Here is a 19,062-nt window from a genome sequence, read left to right as displayed (position 1 = left end):
CGTGTTAACATTAACAAAATGACCAAAAAGATATCTAAAGCTGAATGAAATACTACAATGTTTGCCTGTGTTCCTGTTGGATTAAATGAAATCCTTGATGCCTATCACGGTGAAGAATGAACTAGTATCAGACCCTGAGTGCTAAGGCCAGCTCTGCTCGCAACTTGGCAATGCAAAATGGATTTCAAATACCACTCACCAACATCGCATGGTGCCAAGTCACACTGCAGCAGTGTTAGAATAACAAAGATTTGAATTTCAATTCCAAGAAAGAAATCGTCAGTAAAGAGCAAAGAGCAAGGTCGTGTTTACCGGCCGGCCCCACCTTCTTAGGAGTTCAGCATTCTCTGGATGTGTGTTTGTCAGAGTGGCTCGAGACCACTGGATAGTGACCATACCCGACAGGAAAATTACATTTGAATTTTGACTGTAATTACATAAAAATGTTGGCCTCCTTTTTGTTTTCCTGGTGTAATTTGGGGACATTTGGCCTGCGGTCTCACAGGGCAGCAATAAACTGTCCAAAATCAGACCCTATTCGCCACCTGATGCCAAATGGTAATAGTGAATGAGTAAACAAGGATATATTTCTACACTACACTATATGAAAAGGTACATAATGGTACATGTGCAAAAACAGCCAGGTCTGATGAGATTGGTGGGGAATATCCTGTAAATCAACAGAAAGAAAACATGCTAATGCAAAGCCAAAAAGCATTGTTTACAGATCGTATACAAACATTAAGAAGAAGGATAAACATATCTGGATCACATTGGCGGGTCAGAAGGAAACATGGAATCACACCCAGAAGGTCGGGGGGAACAAAACAGGCCTATCCAGTGGACGTGGACCCCCCCCCCCCGGGGATGGAGAGGGACATAAAGCTGGCAAACGTCTGCAGGTTGTCAAGGCTCCACAATGTGCCGTGTAGGCAGTGGGCAGGTACGATCATTCTGATTAGTGTGATTGACTCTGCAGCTGTGGCAGGCAAGCGACCCTTTCACAACAGCTGAAACCTACGCTGTGCGACTTGAGATGAATCACGTCGACACCCAGAATCTCAAGTGCCGCCTATGGATTCACGAGCTTCAGTGAATGAGCTGCCCAGCCGGCGCAGTGGCTCAGATTCTTCTGGTTGCAGCAGCCTGCAAAGGCCTTCAGTACTTTTCCATGGGGGTGGGCGAGAGAGAGGGTAGATTATTCATGTTGCTGTGTGTCTCGGTAGGAGCATATGCTGCCATTCTTTGTACACGCAGCAAAAGCCAAAAATGTAATATACTGTAAATGTCACATTTGAATAATGGTCTAATTAAAGATCCTTCTGCCAAATTCAACAGTTGACAGAAGGCCAAGCGTGGGTGTCAAGGAATCTATACCAATGTTTCTAATCTGGCTGCAGATATACAGGCTATGAAGTACTTTTAAAAGGTATGGTCTGACAAATACATATATATATAGATGAGATATATGAGATATATATATATATATATATATATATATATATATATATACACACACACACATACACACATTCTGCATCGCTTAGTTTATGATATCCAGTGTAGTATATTTACCATTGATTCTCCATATAGACAGACCTTATACTCACGGGCCCCCCAATGCCAACTCGTGTTGCTGACCCACATTTGCACAGCAGAAAGAAGGGGTCAAGCGATGTTGGGTACATGTGACGCCGAGTAAACGATGACTGGTGCTTTGTCCCTTCACAGTGATGGCGATGCATCTTGCACAAGATCATGTGCTTCTGTCATCCTGTGATCATGCATTAGGAGCACAAATGTCCCACACAAGTGCCACAATCTCCAGTTCCTCAGAATCTCATTTGTACAGCTGGACAAACGAGAGGCTCTCACAAAACCACTATGGAGACGCCGCCGTTGAAGACAGCGAGAGAAATGCCACACAAACTCTGCAGGTTCGCACCACCAGCAGATTAAGTGCTTACATAAACAGCCACAGCAGAGGCTGTGCACAAACGGCTTCTTATGTGCAATCTCACCTGACTGTTTCTCAACAGCCCTGGAGCAACAGACGGGATCAATAAATGAACACTCAAATTATACAAAAAATAATGCCAGGAGCAGAAATTGAACAGACTCAGCTGGAAAAGTTGAAGTGATTGCCAAAGTGTGTTTGTTTGCTTAACTAAGTCATAGAAACTAACATGATGGCTGTAAAGTTGTTCTGCACTGACTGTTTGTGGCTTCCACGATGTCATGCTGAATATTCTTTTGTCACGCTAGCCACGAGGACGCATGACAAACGCACTCTTTTACAGATCCATTTGTCCCCGTTTAGAAAGCCCGCATTGTACCACTGTTGCCGGCCCACTCCTGGTTTGTTCACGGCTCCAGAATACACACAGCAACTGTGTGACTGAACTAAACCAGTCTGCCTTTGAACAAATCGCACTAGAGTCTTCAAATGTAAAATATGGTTATGGTTTTTTATTGTCTAATAGACGAGACAGTTTCCTTCAACAGGAAGTTTAAACGGTATTTAAAAAAAACCTCAAATTACAAGCCGGACCTCCGGTAATTTCTTTGCACATCCGAGTCAACAAGTTCCATAAAATCAAACAAGCCTTTACATTTGTGTGAACCATCTTTTTAATATTCTATAAAGGCTCTCCATTGAAAGGAAGTCTCGGGGGGGGGGGGGAGGGGGTATAAAAATACAATAAAACGTTTACAGTCGTACACACCGCTCCAAGTGAAAAGAAAAGAACATTTCTATGACATTTAAGGCATCCGCATTCCCCTATAGTGAGGAGCATACACCATGACAGCAGCAAATACAGCATTACACAACATGCTACATATGGCCCCCCCCACCCCCAAAAGACTAGATTTACATCTCGTATTCAAGCCCAGGTGCGTTTCCTGCTGCTGAACACAGTCAATGTATCTGGAAACGCACAGACTCATCAACAAAGTGGCTAGTGTCGTTAACTGAAGTGCACCTGCAGCGTGTCCCTCTCAAACACGGCGACGTGCACACGGTTTCACATTCAGCTACAAAATGTACAATTTAAAGTTGTGTGCGAGCAACAAACGCTCTGGTTAGAAAACCAAAAGCCAGCCAGAATATTACAATTGTGCCGATAAAAAATGAAATAAAAATGGACTTCGAAACACTGAAGCCAGACCCAGAACTAGCAGGCAGTATGCATATACGGTTTTTTTTAACTTTACATCCCAAGTTCCCAACTGGACTGACTGGCTACTTGTGGTTAATCTGACAAATATGTATTGTACAAAAAACACTGTAGAAAATATGACACCACCAGAGTGTCATTTACATTTGGGCAGAGGTGCGTTTACCCACAGGAAACCTGATCCCCCCCCACTCTCTCTCTCCTCCCCACCCCTCCCTTAGTTCAGCACTCCTCTACCACGGTACCAGCCGAGGCGGAGTACAGCTTTTTCTTGACCAGCCGGAAACCCGAACTCAGTTTAAGTGCGTGCCTGAAAGTCGGGGCAAAGCAGGTCCCCATAAACAGGAAGTCCCGTAGGCTGGGCCAGGCGGTGCCGTCCTGCTTGAACACAAGAGTCAGCTCAAACGTGGGCACCACGGTGGCATCGTACACGATGCGCTCCAGCCGCTTGCAGCCCTTGTCCAGCTCTAGGTCCACGTAGAGGACACAGCCGCGCAGGCCGCAGGGCTCGCAGGACGCCAGCCGCAGGACCTCGCGGGCTATCCTCCGCGTGAGCTTCTCCGGTACCAGCACAGCGGAGCAGTGGAGCGTCGTCTTCTTGGCCCGAGACAGGCAGTTTTCAAACATCTTGGCCAGCTGCTGACAGCTCTGGTCTTCAGTGACATCTGCATTCCTCTGGGGTTCCGCCAAGCAGTGGTCCCAGAAATCCAGCTCTGGGAAAACAACGCAAGCTTAACAATTGGGGACCAATGAATCATTTAAACATACTAAGAGCCGGTCAATACAGGGCCCTTTCACAATGCCAACATGCATAAATCACATACGGTTTTTATTTAAAATCCTAAAATACAATGGGGGATGAGGGATTTGATCTGCTTTTACATCCCCTCTGGCTGCAGTGGGTGGATTATGAGTCAACACATGAGCAAAAAGAAGGATATACATCCCAGAGGGAGTGCTAAACAGTCTAAAACCTGAAGATATGAACCAAACCAATCTCATTGTGAGTTTTACAACAATAATGCAGCTTTGGACAGAAAGAAATGCGTTTGGACTGGCTATTACACACAGGTTGCTGCTGTGAAGAGGAGCTGAAGGGATGACTTCATCCTGTTTACTCCCCTCCCTCTCCCCTCCCTCCCCTGCTGCAGCCATGCACCACACAGGGATAAACAACAAGTATCCAGCAGCTAGCAGGCTATCTATACAGACAAAAACAAACAGGGAAAAAGCTCGCGCGCCTACCTTTCTCAATGCAAGCCTGGTCATATCTTCGGTCGACCAGTTCGGAAATGCATTCGCTGCTTTTGGTCTTTACTGTGCTTGTGGCGACCATGCTGACAGGCTCGTCGTCTCCAGGAGCGGGCTGTTGTCCTGTGGTTTGAGCAAAAGCAGCCTGCAAAGCGACGTGAAGGAGCAGCGTCAGTGCGACAGTCGAAGCAGGTTTTTTTTTTTACTTCGTTATGATGTGAACACAGCCACTAAGAAGACAACGTAACCGCCCCCCCCCCCACTAAACAAACATAACTACTTTAGCTGTTCATTTCAAGCTAGCAGCCATTTGTTCCGACATACTAAATGACTTACCTTAAATATTATTTAGTGCAAAGATAATTTAGTTTAGACGTTTCCTCATATGCATACACTGTTTTTCTCCCACACAGACACACAAACACTGCATCTGACAAAAGTTCTGAGGAATATTTATACCTTGCTCAACTCAGCTGACCCGAGGGTTTGACCAATCAGAGCACGCCTCTCGAGGTGAAACCTAGCCCTTCCCTGATTGGCCGCGAAAGAGCTCTTGAAATAAATAATTGACCAATACTTGGGGGGAATATTTGTGTTGCTACTTGGACGAGGTATCGGTGTCGATGAAGTTTTGTATTTGCTTTGAAATCCGGATTTTTCTGGGATTCATCTGCCTCAGCCCTGCTTTTTATTTCCAAACAGCTGTTGTGAAGGATTTTTAATACTGACACGATGAAAAGTGACCGAAACTTTCACACTGAAATACAGAATGACAACCAACCTCTTTATGATTGTATCAAAGGCTTTTTTTTATGAAAAGTCTTTGTGTCAGTATTCCTTGTCAATATTCAACATGGTGTATTTAGACACAAGTGACATCACCTTTGACTTTATTTCAGCCACAATTAACCTAAATATCTAATATTAAATAATTAATCAAACATTTGAATCCTGTGGTGTTGGTTTTAGTAACGTTTAGAAGTACAGCCATGCAGTCATAATAATACAGATAATGCAAAATAGTGGTGTTGTTCTTTTTAATCTTTGTTAAAAAGATGAGTTATTTCTTACTACCAAGTATTGTAGTAGATACTTATTGGGTTTTATCATAGACAGAACAAAAAATTGACAGACTTTTTCAGCATGACGGCATTTTCAGTAACACGTTCAAATATCTGGTGTTGAAATAAGAGGCCGAAGCATAAACACGGAGTTTGACCTCCAGCTTAGAAACCCTCACACTCCAATCCAAAAGGGGCCGGCAGCAAGCTGAAGCGTTATTACTGGTTGCCATGTGAAAAACGACCCCAAAAGTAGAGAAGCCCAGAGACTGAAATCTATACTTTGCTTTCACATCAGACAGGCATGTAATTATGTGCAAAATAAGCAACAAAAAAAAAAGTTTCCCAAATGAATGTCTGAAAACAAATCAGGACAGATATGTAGCCTGTTTTTACATAAGGAAGGAGGAAGCAGCTGCTTGACCAGCTTCGCTCACATCTTACTGTATTTGTATGTGTATGCGTCGGTACATTTGGCAGGTAAACACTGAGCACAGTTGTTCGCCTCGTCAGCAGATTATCCCTCATCACACGCCGTCTTCACAGAAGTTTTTCTCCCAGTAACTGGATTACCCCCCCCCCCCCCCCCCCAGCTCTGCTGGCCAAAGGGTAATGGAATCCAGTGGACGAGGGAGCGAGAGAGAGAGAAAGCGAGAGTGCTTTAGTCACATGCTGGAGAACTAGATATGCTTCAGAAAAAAAAGTCACATGCTTTAGCTAGTGTTACTGCCTTTGTGGATGCAGGCATATACTGTGTAAAGGGCTGGTTGAGCAAGGCTTTTCTTTAAGTTATGTGCAAAAGGCTTTGATATTAGTTTGACACGTTTTATATTGGAGTGGGAATCTGAGCAATGTATTGCTTTATCTTCACAGTTTATTTGGGACAAAGGTTTTAAAATATGAAATGTGAAAGAGTTTGTTGAGGTATACTGGAAAATGTTGTTGTTAAAACTGTGTTAACACTAAAATAGTGAAACACTGAAAGAATCAATAAAACAATATTGGCTATACTTGATTATCCATCAGCTGCAAGAAAGGACACGCTTCTGAATCAGGCGTTGAGACCAAAGTTCAAAAGTGCAGAGCAGCAGCTCTCAGTATCACGTGGTTTTAAAGAGGTTTGGCCCTAAATTCATGTTGAATGTACACAAGGTCACTGCAGTTGCTGAGAGCGCTCTCTTTCGCACCCGGTAGCCCACATTTTGCACTGTACCATAACAAGCAACAGACTTGGTAACTGTTTAAGATAACATGGATTCAGGTCAGTGAACTAAAAATAATGTCGGATTAAATATTTTCCATATCCTGTAAAATCCAGAATCTTGAGAGGGAGCATCACTGAAACATTTAATAAGAAGAGGAAAATACTTCCGACCTGTCTCTATAGTGTCCAGCACTTATCTGAAGATGCGCCAATAACTTGCAACAATGTGGATTAACTGGCTGCAAATATAGTCCTGCATTAATGACAGCAATGTCCGCAGCAAACAAAAACCACAAGTGTGCAGAACGAGAAAGAGACAGAGCGCAGCTCAGTGGAGTCTGAGGTCACAAATTTGCGCCTGAAAGAAAAGCCTCGATGATCTCTGAACTGTGCACCTAAAAAGCTCAGGAGACCTGCGGCGTTGACAGCAACTGTCAGCTCTCTGGGAGATCAATCCATATGTTGCTGCCAGTGCTTTATTAAGATGTTTCCCATTCCTCTGTATTACATTCTGCCTCCATTCTAACTTTGCTTTTTCCACGTTGCAGCCCCATCTGCCTGTGTTTCATGTGCTCCAGCCGCACTGGCGAAGAACGTGTGGTCTCAGTTTGATTTCAGTTGTTAATAAAAGTGCAATAAATCGTTAACATGGCGATAAAATATCGCGTAAAAGAGCAAAGACCGGGCCAGACGAGGTAACGTGAAGCACCTTCACTCTCGCATTGTTAAGGCCAATTTCCTCCGCGTGCCAACTCTTGTTTCCTCTGTTGAGGCAGAAGATGAGAGGTGTTGTGTTTCAGGTGACGAATCCATCCACGAACCTTCTGTCATCCCCCATCAAGATGACAAACCATGCCAAGCAGACACCACTCCCTGCTCACTGGAACGTGCTCCTTGCTGCGAGCCTCCTCCCTGCCCCCATGACATTGAACAACAAGGGGGCCTTTTTGCTGAGTTGCACTTCTCGACCACAGGAGATAGCTGGTTGCATGGGCAGGAGTATTCTCTGTGCGTATCAGAGCTGACATGTCTCAAGATGAGAACATGTAACATGATGTGTTTTTCTTCCTCATTTTTCATGATGCAAGTTTAATTGTGGAAAGGAGCATCTACTGTAGATGTCATCAAAACCCCAACAAAACCCCGCTGGTGTTAACAGTTTGCTTGAACAATTCATTTGTTTCAACAAAATGTAAACAGCTGGTTTTAATGGCGTGTTGTGTGATGATATCTTGGAATAATTTGACTGAGACATTCCTACATGTCACTGCTAGCTGAGAAAGCTGTTTAGTTTTGGCACACCTGAAGCCAATAGATATTTTCTCTTGAAACCCACGTACATGCATACATGAACATCCATATGCACACATACTGACCTGTTTTTCATTTTTTCATTTTTTTTGGTTTGTTGTTTTTTTTAAATTATTATTATTTTTATATTTTTTTCCCCTCCATCTCAAAAGGCTCAAGGACATTCTCACACACACACACACGCACACACACACACTGACTGTATGATATTTGCTGACTTTTATACCACTGTTCTTGTCATCCTCTTGTTGTTATGTCGATGTATTGTCTTAATATTGTCTCGTGTCTTTCAATAAAAAAATTATTAAAAAAAAGAAAAGAAAAGAAAAAAAGATATTTTCTCAGATTTTTACGTGTTTGTCTAATTTAGGGCATTAGACACTTAAAAAACAAACAAGGAATATGCATCAGCAACACCAAACGATACAGTTTAAGCCTTTATTTGCTCCTGTTGTTGTGTCACTTCTGAATATAAAGTGTTTTCATCTGTAATGTTCGCCGTGCTGCAAGTATTACAGGTCAAGAGATTGAATCTGTGGAAATTAGTTCTCCAGAGCATATCAATAAGATTGCTGCCTCACAAAGACAATACCCAGCAATGAAGGCACTCCATTGGAATGATTTCAAACATTGCTTTTTCATTGTCAGACACTTTAGAGATCCACTTTAAGATTGAAAGAGAAAATGAAGATGTTATCGGGCCTAAAGACTGGCCTGGCAGTCCTGAATGTAACTCAGTCCATGCCACAGCTGGCATTATGGTTGTGTGTGGTGTGTAGTGTGTGTGTGGTGTGTGTGTGTGTGTGTGTGTGTGTGTGTGTGTGTGTGTGTGTGTGTGTGTGTGTGTGTGTGTGTGTGTGTGTGTGTGTGTGTGTGTGTGTGTGTGTGTGCGCGTGGTGGGCCTTCTGCCCATCTGCTCACTGTCTCTTTGAGGGAAATGTGCCCACAGTGGAAGCCGTTGCCCAGTCTCATTTTACAAAGGCCACGGATAGAGCCGGCGCTTATAACCCTGGTGTGAATCCAATTAAAAATGGAGGTCGTGACTACAAAAGTCGTTTGCATTGATAGGCTACTATGATATTTAATTAGTTCCATGAAAATCACAACGTACGGAGCTTGGTTATGAGCGTATGAGCGTGTTATGAAGATCAAGCAGAGTGTGATTTTGACACCGGTTGCCTAAATCTCACTTCTCTGTCAACAGCCTCATGAAATCTCTCCGCAATAAACACCAGTTTATAAACTGGGGCAGAACCGCAGTTGCTGTCTTTGTGTTGTGTTGACCGTCTGCTCCCTCTAGTGGCAACTGAACTGACACTGTTGGTGGTCATATAGAAAGTATAGAATCAGAATCAGCTTTTTTGGCCATGTGTGTGTACGCATACATGGAATTTGGGTCTGCAGTGATCTGAACTTCCTGAGCTGTCGCAGGAAGTACAACCTCTGCTGGGGCCTTTTTCCTGATGGTGTTGATGTTGGGGGCCCACTTCTGGTCCTGGGAGATTGTGGATCCCAGAAACTTGAAGGTCTACACAGCAGACACAGTGTTGTTGAGTATGGGGGGGGGGGGGCTCCTCCTGAAGTCCACTGTCATCGTACTGTCATAGTACATTAAACCTCATTTACAAGCAGAACAGATAACATCATGTCAGATATTTCTCAGTCTAATCTGGCAGAATTACTGAATTCAATAAATTCCCATAAGAAAAGCTACTAATTATTTGAGAAATAAATTCAAACTATTTCGAGTCATTTAGCAATATGTGATATTAAACCAAATAACCTAAAGTAAGTTCAAGAGCTGATTTAAAGAACTGAATCTGCACAACCCAACTGTTTCCTGTGTGATTTATTGAGAAAAATTGAGGTTAAGCGCAACAAAATCCAGCCGTAAAGCAGTTACAGGGTCTTTAAATACAATCCAGTGCATCTGCTTCACTTATTTCTTGTGCTTGAACATTTACTGGGGGAAAACAAACGGTGAATGTACAGCACTGACCTGCAAAGAAAGGTTATTGGCTTAAAACAGGTTTGCAGTGGAGAAGCATGGTAGAATATTTAACAACTTATTAAGAAATACTTCACTGAGACACCTGAAAAGTAAAAATTTGCAAAAGAGCCAGTTCCAATGCCCATTCCTTTGGGGAAATTAAATGACATATAAAAAAAACACCCCAACAACCCCAAAAACATCACAATCTGCACAACAGTTCAAGGCACATGCAGAAAGAAACAACACAAGCAAAAGACAATTATAAAACTATGATTCATTACATCAAACATGTGGTAGATCTGAGGTCAGTGCACTGTGCAGAATACGTGTTTTGTGGTCCATCATGTAGACAGAGATACGTTGTATTTTTGTCTTTGTCAGCAGAATACTGATATAAAGGGTGCAGATTAAGTTCATTCACTCAATTCCACAGGCAATGATTAATCTGCTTAAAGTCTTTAGCCTATACTTTCAATTCTAAGATTCCGTGGGAACATAGTGTGGTTGAAATTAAATTCACTTGCTCTGAGATTTATCATCACAGTCACAAACAGAACTGCTCTCAACACACAGCATCATGCATACTTTTCTGCTTCACAAAACGTTTCACAAAATCAAACATCTAAACGGTTCCTCCAGACCATCGGTGCGTGGGCGACAGGTGTGACTCATCAACTGGCCGATCTCGATGTTGCTGCCCTTCTTTTTTGTTCTTCTTTTTTTATCTTGCAGAAGCTGAAACATACATAACAACAGAGGAGAGTGATAAAATCACACAGGAATAAAACCCCACATCTGTGTGATCAAAAAGTGAGAGCTTCATCCAACCCGAAAAAACGACAACAAATGAAGCTCTTAATTGTGTTTTGAGAAGATCATTTGTGCCTTTTAGTCAAAGGCAACACAAGACGGCAGTGCTGCACTGACTACAGTGCAGTGACATTATGTCACCAGGGTTAGGAAGTGGTGCCTACATTTTCCAAAAGTTGATCTGGAAGCAGTTGTACATTTTTTTCCTGAAGACTCACTGCCTGTACATTCATGAACTCATGATGTTACATTAAATCTAGGACTGAAAAAAGTTAATTTAAGAAGTGATTCTCAAAGTAAGGGTCCGAGGCACTCCGTCAGGGGGTCCAGGAAATAATTTACAATAAATTATAATTATATGTGTTTTAAAAAGTATTTCGGTGATAAGGTTTCCAAGAAGAATACAAAGACTTTCAACAGCATTTAGGAGGACAAATGGCAGCAAGCATTATGCTTCATTGGTATTGTGATGAAGAGGGGATCCTGTTTAATGTGTGGGATTTGGCGACCTCTAGCGGTGAGGTTGCAGATTGCAACCAACTGAAACTTCTCCTGTGTGCCAAGCGTGTAAGGCAAAGCAAGGCAAGGCAAGTTTATTTGTATAGCACATTTCAACAACAAGGTAATTCAAAGTGCTTCACATAAAACCATTAAAAGCATCAAAACATAAGGCAAAAGAAAAGGAGATTTAAAAACAATTAAGAACATTCATTAAAACATTAAAAAACTGTGCAAGAAATAAAATGCAGTAGTAAAATGCAGAAATGCAGGAAATTGATTAATATATTAATTGAATGTGGTTCAATTAAAGGCAGCAGCAAACAGAAAAGTATTCAGTCTTGATTTAAATGAGCTGAGGGTCTCAGCAGACCTGCAGCTTTCTGGGACTTTGTTCCAGATATGTGGAGCAGAAAAACTGAACGCTGCTTCTCCATGTTTAGTTCTGACTCTGGGAACAGAAAGTAGACCGGTCCCAGACGACCTAAGGGGTCGGGATGGTTCATAAGGTAGCAGCAGATCGGAGATGTATTTTGGCCCGAAACCATTCAGTGCTTTGTAAACCAACAGCAGGATTTTAAAGTCAATTCTTTGTTGGACAGGAAGCCAGTGCAAAGACATCAGAACTGGAGTGATATGATCCACCCTACTGGTCTTAGTGAGGACTCGAGCTGCAGCGTTCTGAATCAGCTGCAGCTTTCTGACGGACTTGTTACAGAGACCTGTAAACACACCGTTACAGTAGTCCAGTCTGCTGAAGATAAATGCGTGGACAAGTTTTTCCAAATCCTGTTGAGACATAAGTCCTCTAATCCTTGATATATTCTTCAGGTGATAGTAGGCTGATTTTGTAATTGTCTTGATATGGCTGTTCAGGTTGAGGTCTGAATCCATAACTACACCTAGATTTCTGGTTTGGTTTGTGGGTTTTAACATCAGTGATTGAAGCTGAGCGGTGATTTTCAATTGTTCATCCTTGGTACCAAAAACAATTACTTCTGTTTTATCTTTGTTTAATTGAAGAAAATTCTGGCACATCCAGTTGTTGATTTGTTCAATGCAGTTACCCAGCCCTTGTATGGGATTATAGTCCCCTGGTGACATAGTTATGTAGATTTGTGTGTCGTCTGCATAATTATGATAACACACTTTGTTGTTTTCCATAATCTGAGCTCGTGGAAGCATGTAGATGTTGAACAGAAGAGGCCCCAGTATTGAACCTTGGGGAACACCACATGTCATTTTAGTCAGCTCTGATGTGTAATCAGCTACAGACACAAAGTATTCTCGGTCCTTCAAGTAGGATTCAAACCAGTTAAGTGTAGGAGAACTACGGAGGCTGACGCGAAAATGGGAAAAACAGGAATGGCCCCGTCGAGAGCAAGTGTTTGCTTTGTCCAGTCTGGGCTGTGAGGACCCGCTCCGTATGTAGACACACAAAACTCTTTCTAAGTTCATGAAAACTCACTAATTCTTATTTCCAGGTGATTATACACGAAATAAACGTACTAATATCATATTCCAGCTCTGCCAACAAATCCCCCTAAATGCAACAGATGTTGCAGTCAGATAAGAATTTATAACGCCACAATCCAAAGACGTGACAACGTAAACACGTTCTTCCTCAGCGAAAATTCCTAAAGCATGACTTCGTTTCCCCTCTGAAGCGCGTGGCCGAGTCATGTAGGGCGGATTGTGTTAGGGAAGGAAGGTAGGACATTCAGTGCCCATAATTCTTTTTTTTTGTTGTTCATGGGTGGGGTGTAGGGGTACTGAGTCTGTGTACATATGACACACGTGTACGTGTATGTGCACGTGCATTCACCCCCACCAACAAAACATGCACACGCCTGTCAGCATCTGGGCCGCACTGACATTTACTGAGTGCACAATAGCTCCTGTCCAAAATAATCTGTGTTTATGTTAGGAAGTCCCTATCTTTCTAGCCCTGCTGCTTGTTCGAGGATAGGGTAGGGGGGGGGGGTCGCAAAATCACAGGAAACACCTTCTGTTGCCCAGCAAAGCCCCAAAAGCCCGTACAGTACAATGAGATATTAAAAGCCTGCAACTTCCCTGGAATCACTGCGAGTCTGTGTCTGGAGAAACAGCTCGAGCGAGTGATGGAAGAATGAACAAACAGAACGAACTTGGGAGCAACTCTGGCAGGAAACAGACAGAAGGAAGCCCACCGTTTTCTTCTCCGCCCGATGACTTCACCCCGAGGAGCATGACACCATCTTTGGTGCTCTCGGGTCTGCTCTGGAAAGATGCGCTGCAGGGAGTTTGAGAGCGAGAGAGAGAGAGAGAGAGAGAGACAAAGGGACGGATGATTAAGTGGTTTGCACGCTTTTCAAATACCGTCCATGACGACAAAAGCTCAAACTTACTTCTCAGTTCCAGCGTTAATGGTTTCTGTTGAAGGGAGGACAAGAGACAACATTCAATGACAAAAATACACATCTTCTCGTTTCAAATATCGAACTATGCTCCACCTCAGAGTTGACAGATGCCCTGTTATGGTACATGTGTGAGTACATGGTGCAGCCTACTTTTAAACATACCCGAGTGGTCGTGCATCTTCTTGCATTTGAATCTGAGGACAATGGCGGCGGCAGCTCCAACCAGGACGACGGGCAACACGGTCCACCACAGCCTTTTGTCTGAGGGGGGACATTTTGACAGACGGTCATCTCCGTGGATCTACTCTGACTGGCCTCTGACAGATTAACGTCCAACCAAATGACGGCAGACTGTTGATGTAGCAGCTACAGCGCCTCAAAGGTAACCATTGCACAATCAAGTCAAATGACTTTGAAAACCTCCACATTGTAGTGCCAAAACCATCCTTATGTGAAATGTTGTCAATGGCTTTGTTAGCCTGGTCTGTCTTTAAATCACCAAGAAGTGTTTGTGGGGCTCGACTCACGAGTTAAGCAGAGCAACGTTTACCTGATTTGGACGGTACTTTTCCATTGCCAGTATGAGAATCTTTCAAAACAAAAGTGTTTTATGATTAAAAATGGTTATGATTTCATTTAATCATGACTTCATATGCGGACTAACCAAATGAATTATGGTAGCGCAGTATGACTCACTTGGATCATTCTCTGTATCATTTTTCGGACGTGGTGTCGTCCCTGGAGGTGCATTGGTTTGGTGTGATGCTACGATATTGAAGTTAATGAATTACTTGCTGGAATAAAGCCATGAAAACATCTACAACGATTGTAAATCTGACGTTTTTAGATCTTTACTGTCCAACAACCATCCACACAGATATTTAAACCATATTTAAACTTTAAATGTACATTTTCATGGAGGTGTGAAGCTGCTTGACTGAAAGTATCCACCTCACAGACAGTGTATTAGCTAAAGAGAATATGAATGTCATATTATGTTGGCATTACAATTTTATTCATGAATGTAAATAAAGAAATATAAAGAATATAAGAAGAAGAAAGTGCTTGTTCTATAAAGCATGTAGAAATATACAGTACCTGGGGCAGAGGTAGTTGTACCTGCAGAAAATAAAGATATTTTCAGTAAAACCTTGAGTACTATTTACATTTAATTTCTCAAAAACTTTTTGAATGACTCGACATGTTTTTTGCGACAAACATATGTTGGCCTGGGTTCATTTTTATTCGTGCCGTCATCGTTTGGTAACAAAATTCTAATTGGTTTAAATATGGCTTTAAATACAGGTGACACTTTATGAAGATTACATCCAGCACGGTCACGCCTTGCTCAAACTCCAGAAAAAACACATCATGTATTCAGTTTTACAAACTGTAATCATCTGCATGATGAAAAGAAACTGATGATGCACTACTTGTGCCAAATCTCTTCTTACCTCGAGTCTCAGTTGTCCCGACCTCAGAGTGGTTTCCTGGGTTCGGAGAGCTCGGTTGCAAACTGCCATTTATCGAAGCTAAGACAAAAGGAAAATAAATCACAAGTAAACACAACAAATCTCATTCGTTTCTGATTTTTTTGTTGTAATTTTGGAGAGTATTTTATGACTTCTTATAATATTTATTATTCAATCTCTTCTCTGAGTATAAGTCGCAATTCTTATATGCAACAGATATTGGACGTGGACCAGGCCAACTTAAAGTTGAGTTCATTTCATTGTTCGGCCCCTTTTCATAGTCGTTGAGTCTCTTTGCAGCTGTTTTGCGTTTTTTGTAGTCTTTTTGTGTGTCTTTGTAGTCTTTTTCAGTCTCTTCCTGGTTGTTATTATCTTTTTGAGTGACATTGTGTAGGTGAAGGCTGTGTATCATCTCCAAACCAATAAATTCAAAGGAAAGTCGAACTTTTATTGTCTGTCTGGACAACAACGTGAGCTGTGGCCGTCACAGTCTTGCGGTCCACAGATGGTGAAGTCGCAGTCTTCTTAGGTTCTTGGGTTGCCGCCTCAGTGCTTCCTAGAAATAAAAGGGAAATCAAAGACGTTATTTTTAGGAACATGGCCAAACAGGTCTACAAGGAGCATCGTCTCTATCGATCTCCAGTCTCACTGTTCTCAGGAGCTTTGCTGGTGGTAACAGGAGGAGCAGTGGGAGCTGTATGGGGTAGTGTTGCTGGCGCTGCCTTTGTGGTTGCTGTTGGCGCTGCTGTTGCTGGCGCTGCCTTTGTGGTTGCTGTTGGCGCTGCTGTTGGTGGCGCTGCCTTTGTGGTTGCTGTTGGCGCTGCTGTTGCTGGCGCTGCCTTTGCGGTTGTTGTTGGCGCTGCTGCATTTGGGGTTGCTTTTGTTGCTGCTGTTGATGTGACTGCAGTTGGGGCATTTGCTTTAGCTGTAGAAATACAAAAACACGAGAACTTGACATATAAATGGTTTCTTAAGATCTGTAGCCAAGCCAGCTGTCGCCATTGTCGTTGTGCTAAGCTAAGTGGCTACTGACTGTAGCCTTACACTTGCATATGAGAGTGGTATTGATCTTCTCATCTTGCTCTCCACCAGAGAGCAAATAAATGTATTTCCCAAATGTAACTATTGCATTAATGCTGTACTTACCAGTTGGTATCACTTTTTCTTGCTTCATGTCTTCTGATGAAACTGTAAAGCAGAAACACAACCACAATCACGACCCAGAAGTTATTGTCCAGTAATCAGTAAACCACCATGCTGGCTCTTCTGCTTTACCATCACTGTCTGAGGTCAGAGCGCAATATTATAATGTGCTGTCAAGGAATGCAGAATGCCTCCATTACAAAAACACCAGACGCAGTTTGTCTTTGTAAAACATTTTCTCAGACAGATTCTCTATTTTAGGTTTCTCGCGTGCATATTTGCATCGTTCCTGTTTGGCACGGCTTTAAAGCCCAGCATCCGAGACAAAGGAGTGCCCCCGGCTCAAAGTGTCAGACTTAGGGATGAGAAGTCGTTGTTGAGGTGGATATCCTCTGCGTGAAGCGCATCAGCAGTGTGAAGCTGCATCCTGTCACAGACACACTATTGTTGTCCCCTGACCTTAGCAGCCCAAGCGTCCTGTCTTCATCGCCTTCAGTTGGGATTTCATTCAACATATTCCTCAGCAGACCGGTCGCTGAAGCACCTGGCGGCATGCTGCTCTGTCTGGGTTCACCAGTCTCATCGGGAAAAGCATGCTCTTCTTGCCAAAGCTGTTTTTTCTCAGACTTTGTGCGCAAGTCCGAGTCAAGTCTCGAGTATTTTGGAGCGGGTCGAAAGTCAAGTCGAAAGTCCTTAAACCTCGCTGTTATTCCAGTGTTTTGTCCAAGTTAATTTGACGTCCTTTGAGTCATCCAAATCAAGGCTGGTTTCACGTAGAGAAGCCTCAAGTCAGGTCTCAAGTACTTTTATACACTTTGAGACAAATCCACATCAAACCGCAAGTAGGCCTATTTTGGATTGTGTGTTAAATAAAGTCTCAATTTTCAAGTCTGGAGTCCGAAGTCATTGCAGACAAGTTAAGACAAAGTCCTTTAATATGTCAGATCAAGTCACAATTCCTTGAAGTCATTCGACACCAAGTCCAAGTCAGGTCTCTGGTACTTTGGTACTTTGGTGAGTGAAGTCACAAGTACCACAAATCATTCGAGACAAGTCTTCAAGCCAAAGTCGCAGTCACAAGTCAAAAAACAAATCTCAAGTCAGTAACAGGTCCTATGAGTCATTTGAGAAAAGTTCAAGTCAACTCAAGTCTATGAAGTACATGTGTTAATAAAAGTCTTACGTTCTTTAAGTAAAGTCATGTCTGCTGTCCGTTGGGGCAAGTCAACGTTAAGTCGTATGTTTTTATCAGCAAGTCGATTTAGATTTCAGCGTTGAAAGGTCAGAAATCTTTGTTCATTTTCTCGACGTGCCGTGGAAAGAAAAGCTCACAAGGTTGAGTAAGGCCTCTGCCGGGTGAGCAGTAGCCAGGCCGAGGGTGTTCCCTCCAGATGTTTACTCTGAAACGCTGGAAGTAGATTGGTGGCCAGTTGGGACATTTTGGTCTCAGGACAAAGATCTGTGGCATCTGTGAGAGACGGGGGCAGTGTGGTTCCCACTGGCTATCTGCTGTGAGATCACCTATCTGCACAGCGCAGAACAGATACAAGTCCTTTGGGCTCCGCACAAGGAAAACAAACTAATCGAGAGCCACCCCCCCCCTCTTTTTTTCTTTCTTTCTTTCAACCAAGAGCCACTCATTTAGAACTTTGTTTTTCATTCCTGGCGTTCTGATTTGTGCTTGTTGTTTTAATAAGCTCATATAAAAATATATTCTACCTTCACTTTGACTAAATATGCCAAATAACAAACTACTTTTTTGTTTCTTGTTATTACCAAGGACACACACACACACACACACACACACACACAGCTTATCTCTGCCTCAATTAACGGAAATGCGCTCTTTGAGGGGATGTCTCTGAGGTACATTTCAAAGTGCGAGGGTCCTTTGAACAACTCTGTGATCTTTATCTTTGCACGTACCAAAACAAAATGACATCAGGATAAAACACGAGCAGAACATTATCCATCAGAACAACTACTGCTGCACAACGCAACAAAATACATGTGCTTCAGTTCTCACAATGGGGCCAATCAACTTGATAGGAAACCCTGACTGTGGAAATGTTTGGACATCAAGCAAAGAAGGCTATTTTCTTTATCATCCCCACAATGAAAGGAGCCTGAAACTAACTCCTCTTGGTTAAAGAGAGCTGCAGATTTGTATTAAGGGCCTCTCAACCCCTGATTCTGAGAGAATCCAATCTAATATCAGCAGAAAGCAGTTTGATTGGCTCCCTTACCTGGTGTGAAGACATGGACGGATCCCAGCAGGAAGAGGACAAGAACACTGGTGGTCTTCATGGTGATTCTGCAGCCGTAAACTCCTCCGACTTCTACCTCGGACACCAACTCAGTGGACAGTGGGAAAGGTGCTCGGAGCGCTCCGCTCTCCGATGCTTATTTTGGCACTTCCTTTAGATACAGAAGGGGAGGAAATACACTGGCTTCCCTTCCTGACGTAACAGTGGGTGGTTGTGGAGACCAAAACAAGGCGGTCAGTGGGTGCAGACTTACAGTATGTCCGTTCAGCAGGAGTCTCGGTTTTGAGTAATGTGTTTTGAATGCATCGCCAACTCCCATCACTTGTTTTTTTGTATTTATTTCCCCTGCTCTGATACCACTTGACCAGTTGGGAGGAAACTGGGACTTACTGGTGCAAAAACAATTACATTTGCGATCACTCAGGTGAAGGATGTCGACCAAGTGTGAAATAAACAACGTGGCATCCAAGAACT

The 19,062-nt window shown here is 42.9% G+C and overlaps 2 protein-coding genes across 3 annotated transcripts; both read right to left on the bottom strand.

Moving 5' to 3' along the window:
* Nucleotides 1-3,401: 3,401 nt before the first annotated feature.
* Nucleotides 3,402-4,837, bottom strand: LOC306796607 (DNA damage-inducible transcript 4-like protein; the record flags this gene model as incomplete). The annotated part of the gene is made up of 3 exons (XM_079295631.1): nt 4,767-4,837; nt 4,425-4,575; nt 3,402-3,892 (listed from the first exon to the last, which is right to left on the bottom strand). The coding sequence occupies exons 2-3, from the start codon at nt 4,513-4,515 to the stop codon at nt 3,402-3,404; spliced, it is 582 nt and encodes a 193-aa protein (XP_079151757.1). The 5' UTR covers nt 4,516-4,575; nt 4,767-4,837.
* Nucleotides 4,838-9,840: 5,003 nt separating this feature from the next.
* On the bottom strand, nt 9,841-18,719 carry LOC306796399 (uncharacterized protein). 2 transcript variants are annotated; one of them, XM_079295292.1, is made up of 12 exons: nt 18,568-18,715; nt 16,325-16,366; nt 15,828-16,103; nt 15,624-15,734; nt 15,161-15,238; nt 14,805-14,825; nt 14,403-14,471; nt 14,257-14,295; nt 13,869-13,967; nt 13,695-13,719; nt 13,497-13,579; nt 9,841-10,734 (listed from the first exon to the last, which is right to left on the bottom strand). In XM_079295292.1, exons 1-12 carry the CDS (start codon nt 18,626-18,628, stop codon nt 10,721-10,723), a joined length of 918 nt encoding a protein of 305 aa, XP_079151418.1. In that variant the 5' UTR covers nt 18,629-18,715; the 3' UTR covers nt 9,841-10,720. The 2 variants fall into 2 exon arrangements, with proteins under 2 accessions (XP_079151418.1, XP_079151419.1); XM_079295293.1 differs by lacking the exons at nt 14,257-14,295; nt 14,403-14,471 and having other exon boundaries at nt 18,568-18,719.
* Nucleotides 18,720-19,062: the final 343 nt, after the last annotated feature.

Source organism: Melanostigma gelatinosum (genome assembly GCF_949748355.1).
Source record: "Melanostigma gelatinosum genome assembly, chromosome: 23".
NCBI classification, from domain to species: domain Eukaryota; kingdom Metazoa; phylum Chordata; class Actinopteri; order Perciformes; family Zoarcidae; genus Melanostigma; species Melanostigma gelatinosum.
The sequence above is the reverse complement of the archived record's forward strand: the minus strand, read 5'-3'. Positions and strand labels throughout refer to the sequence as shown.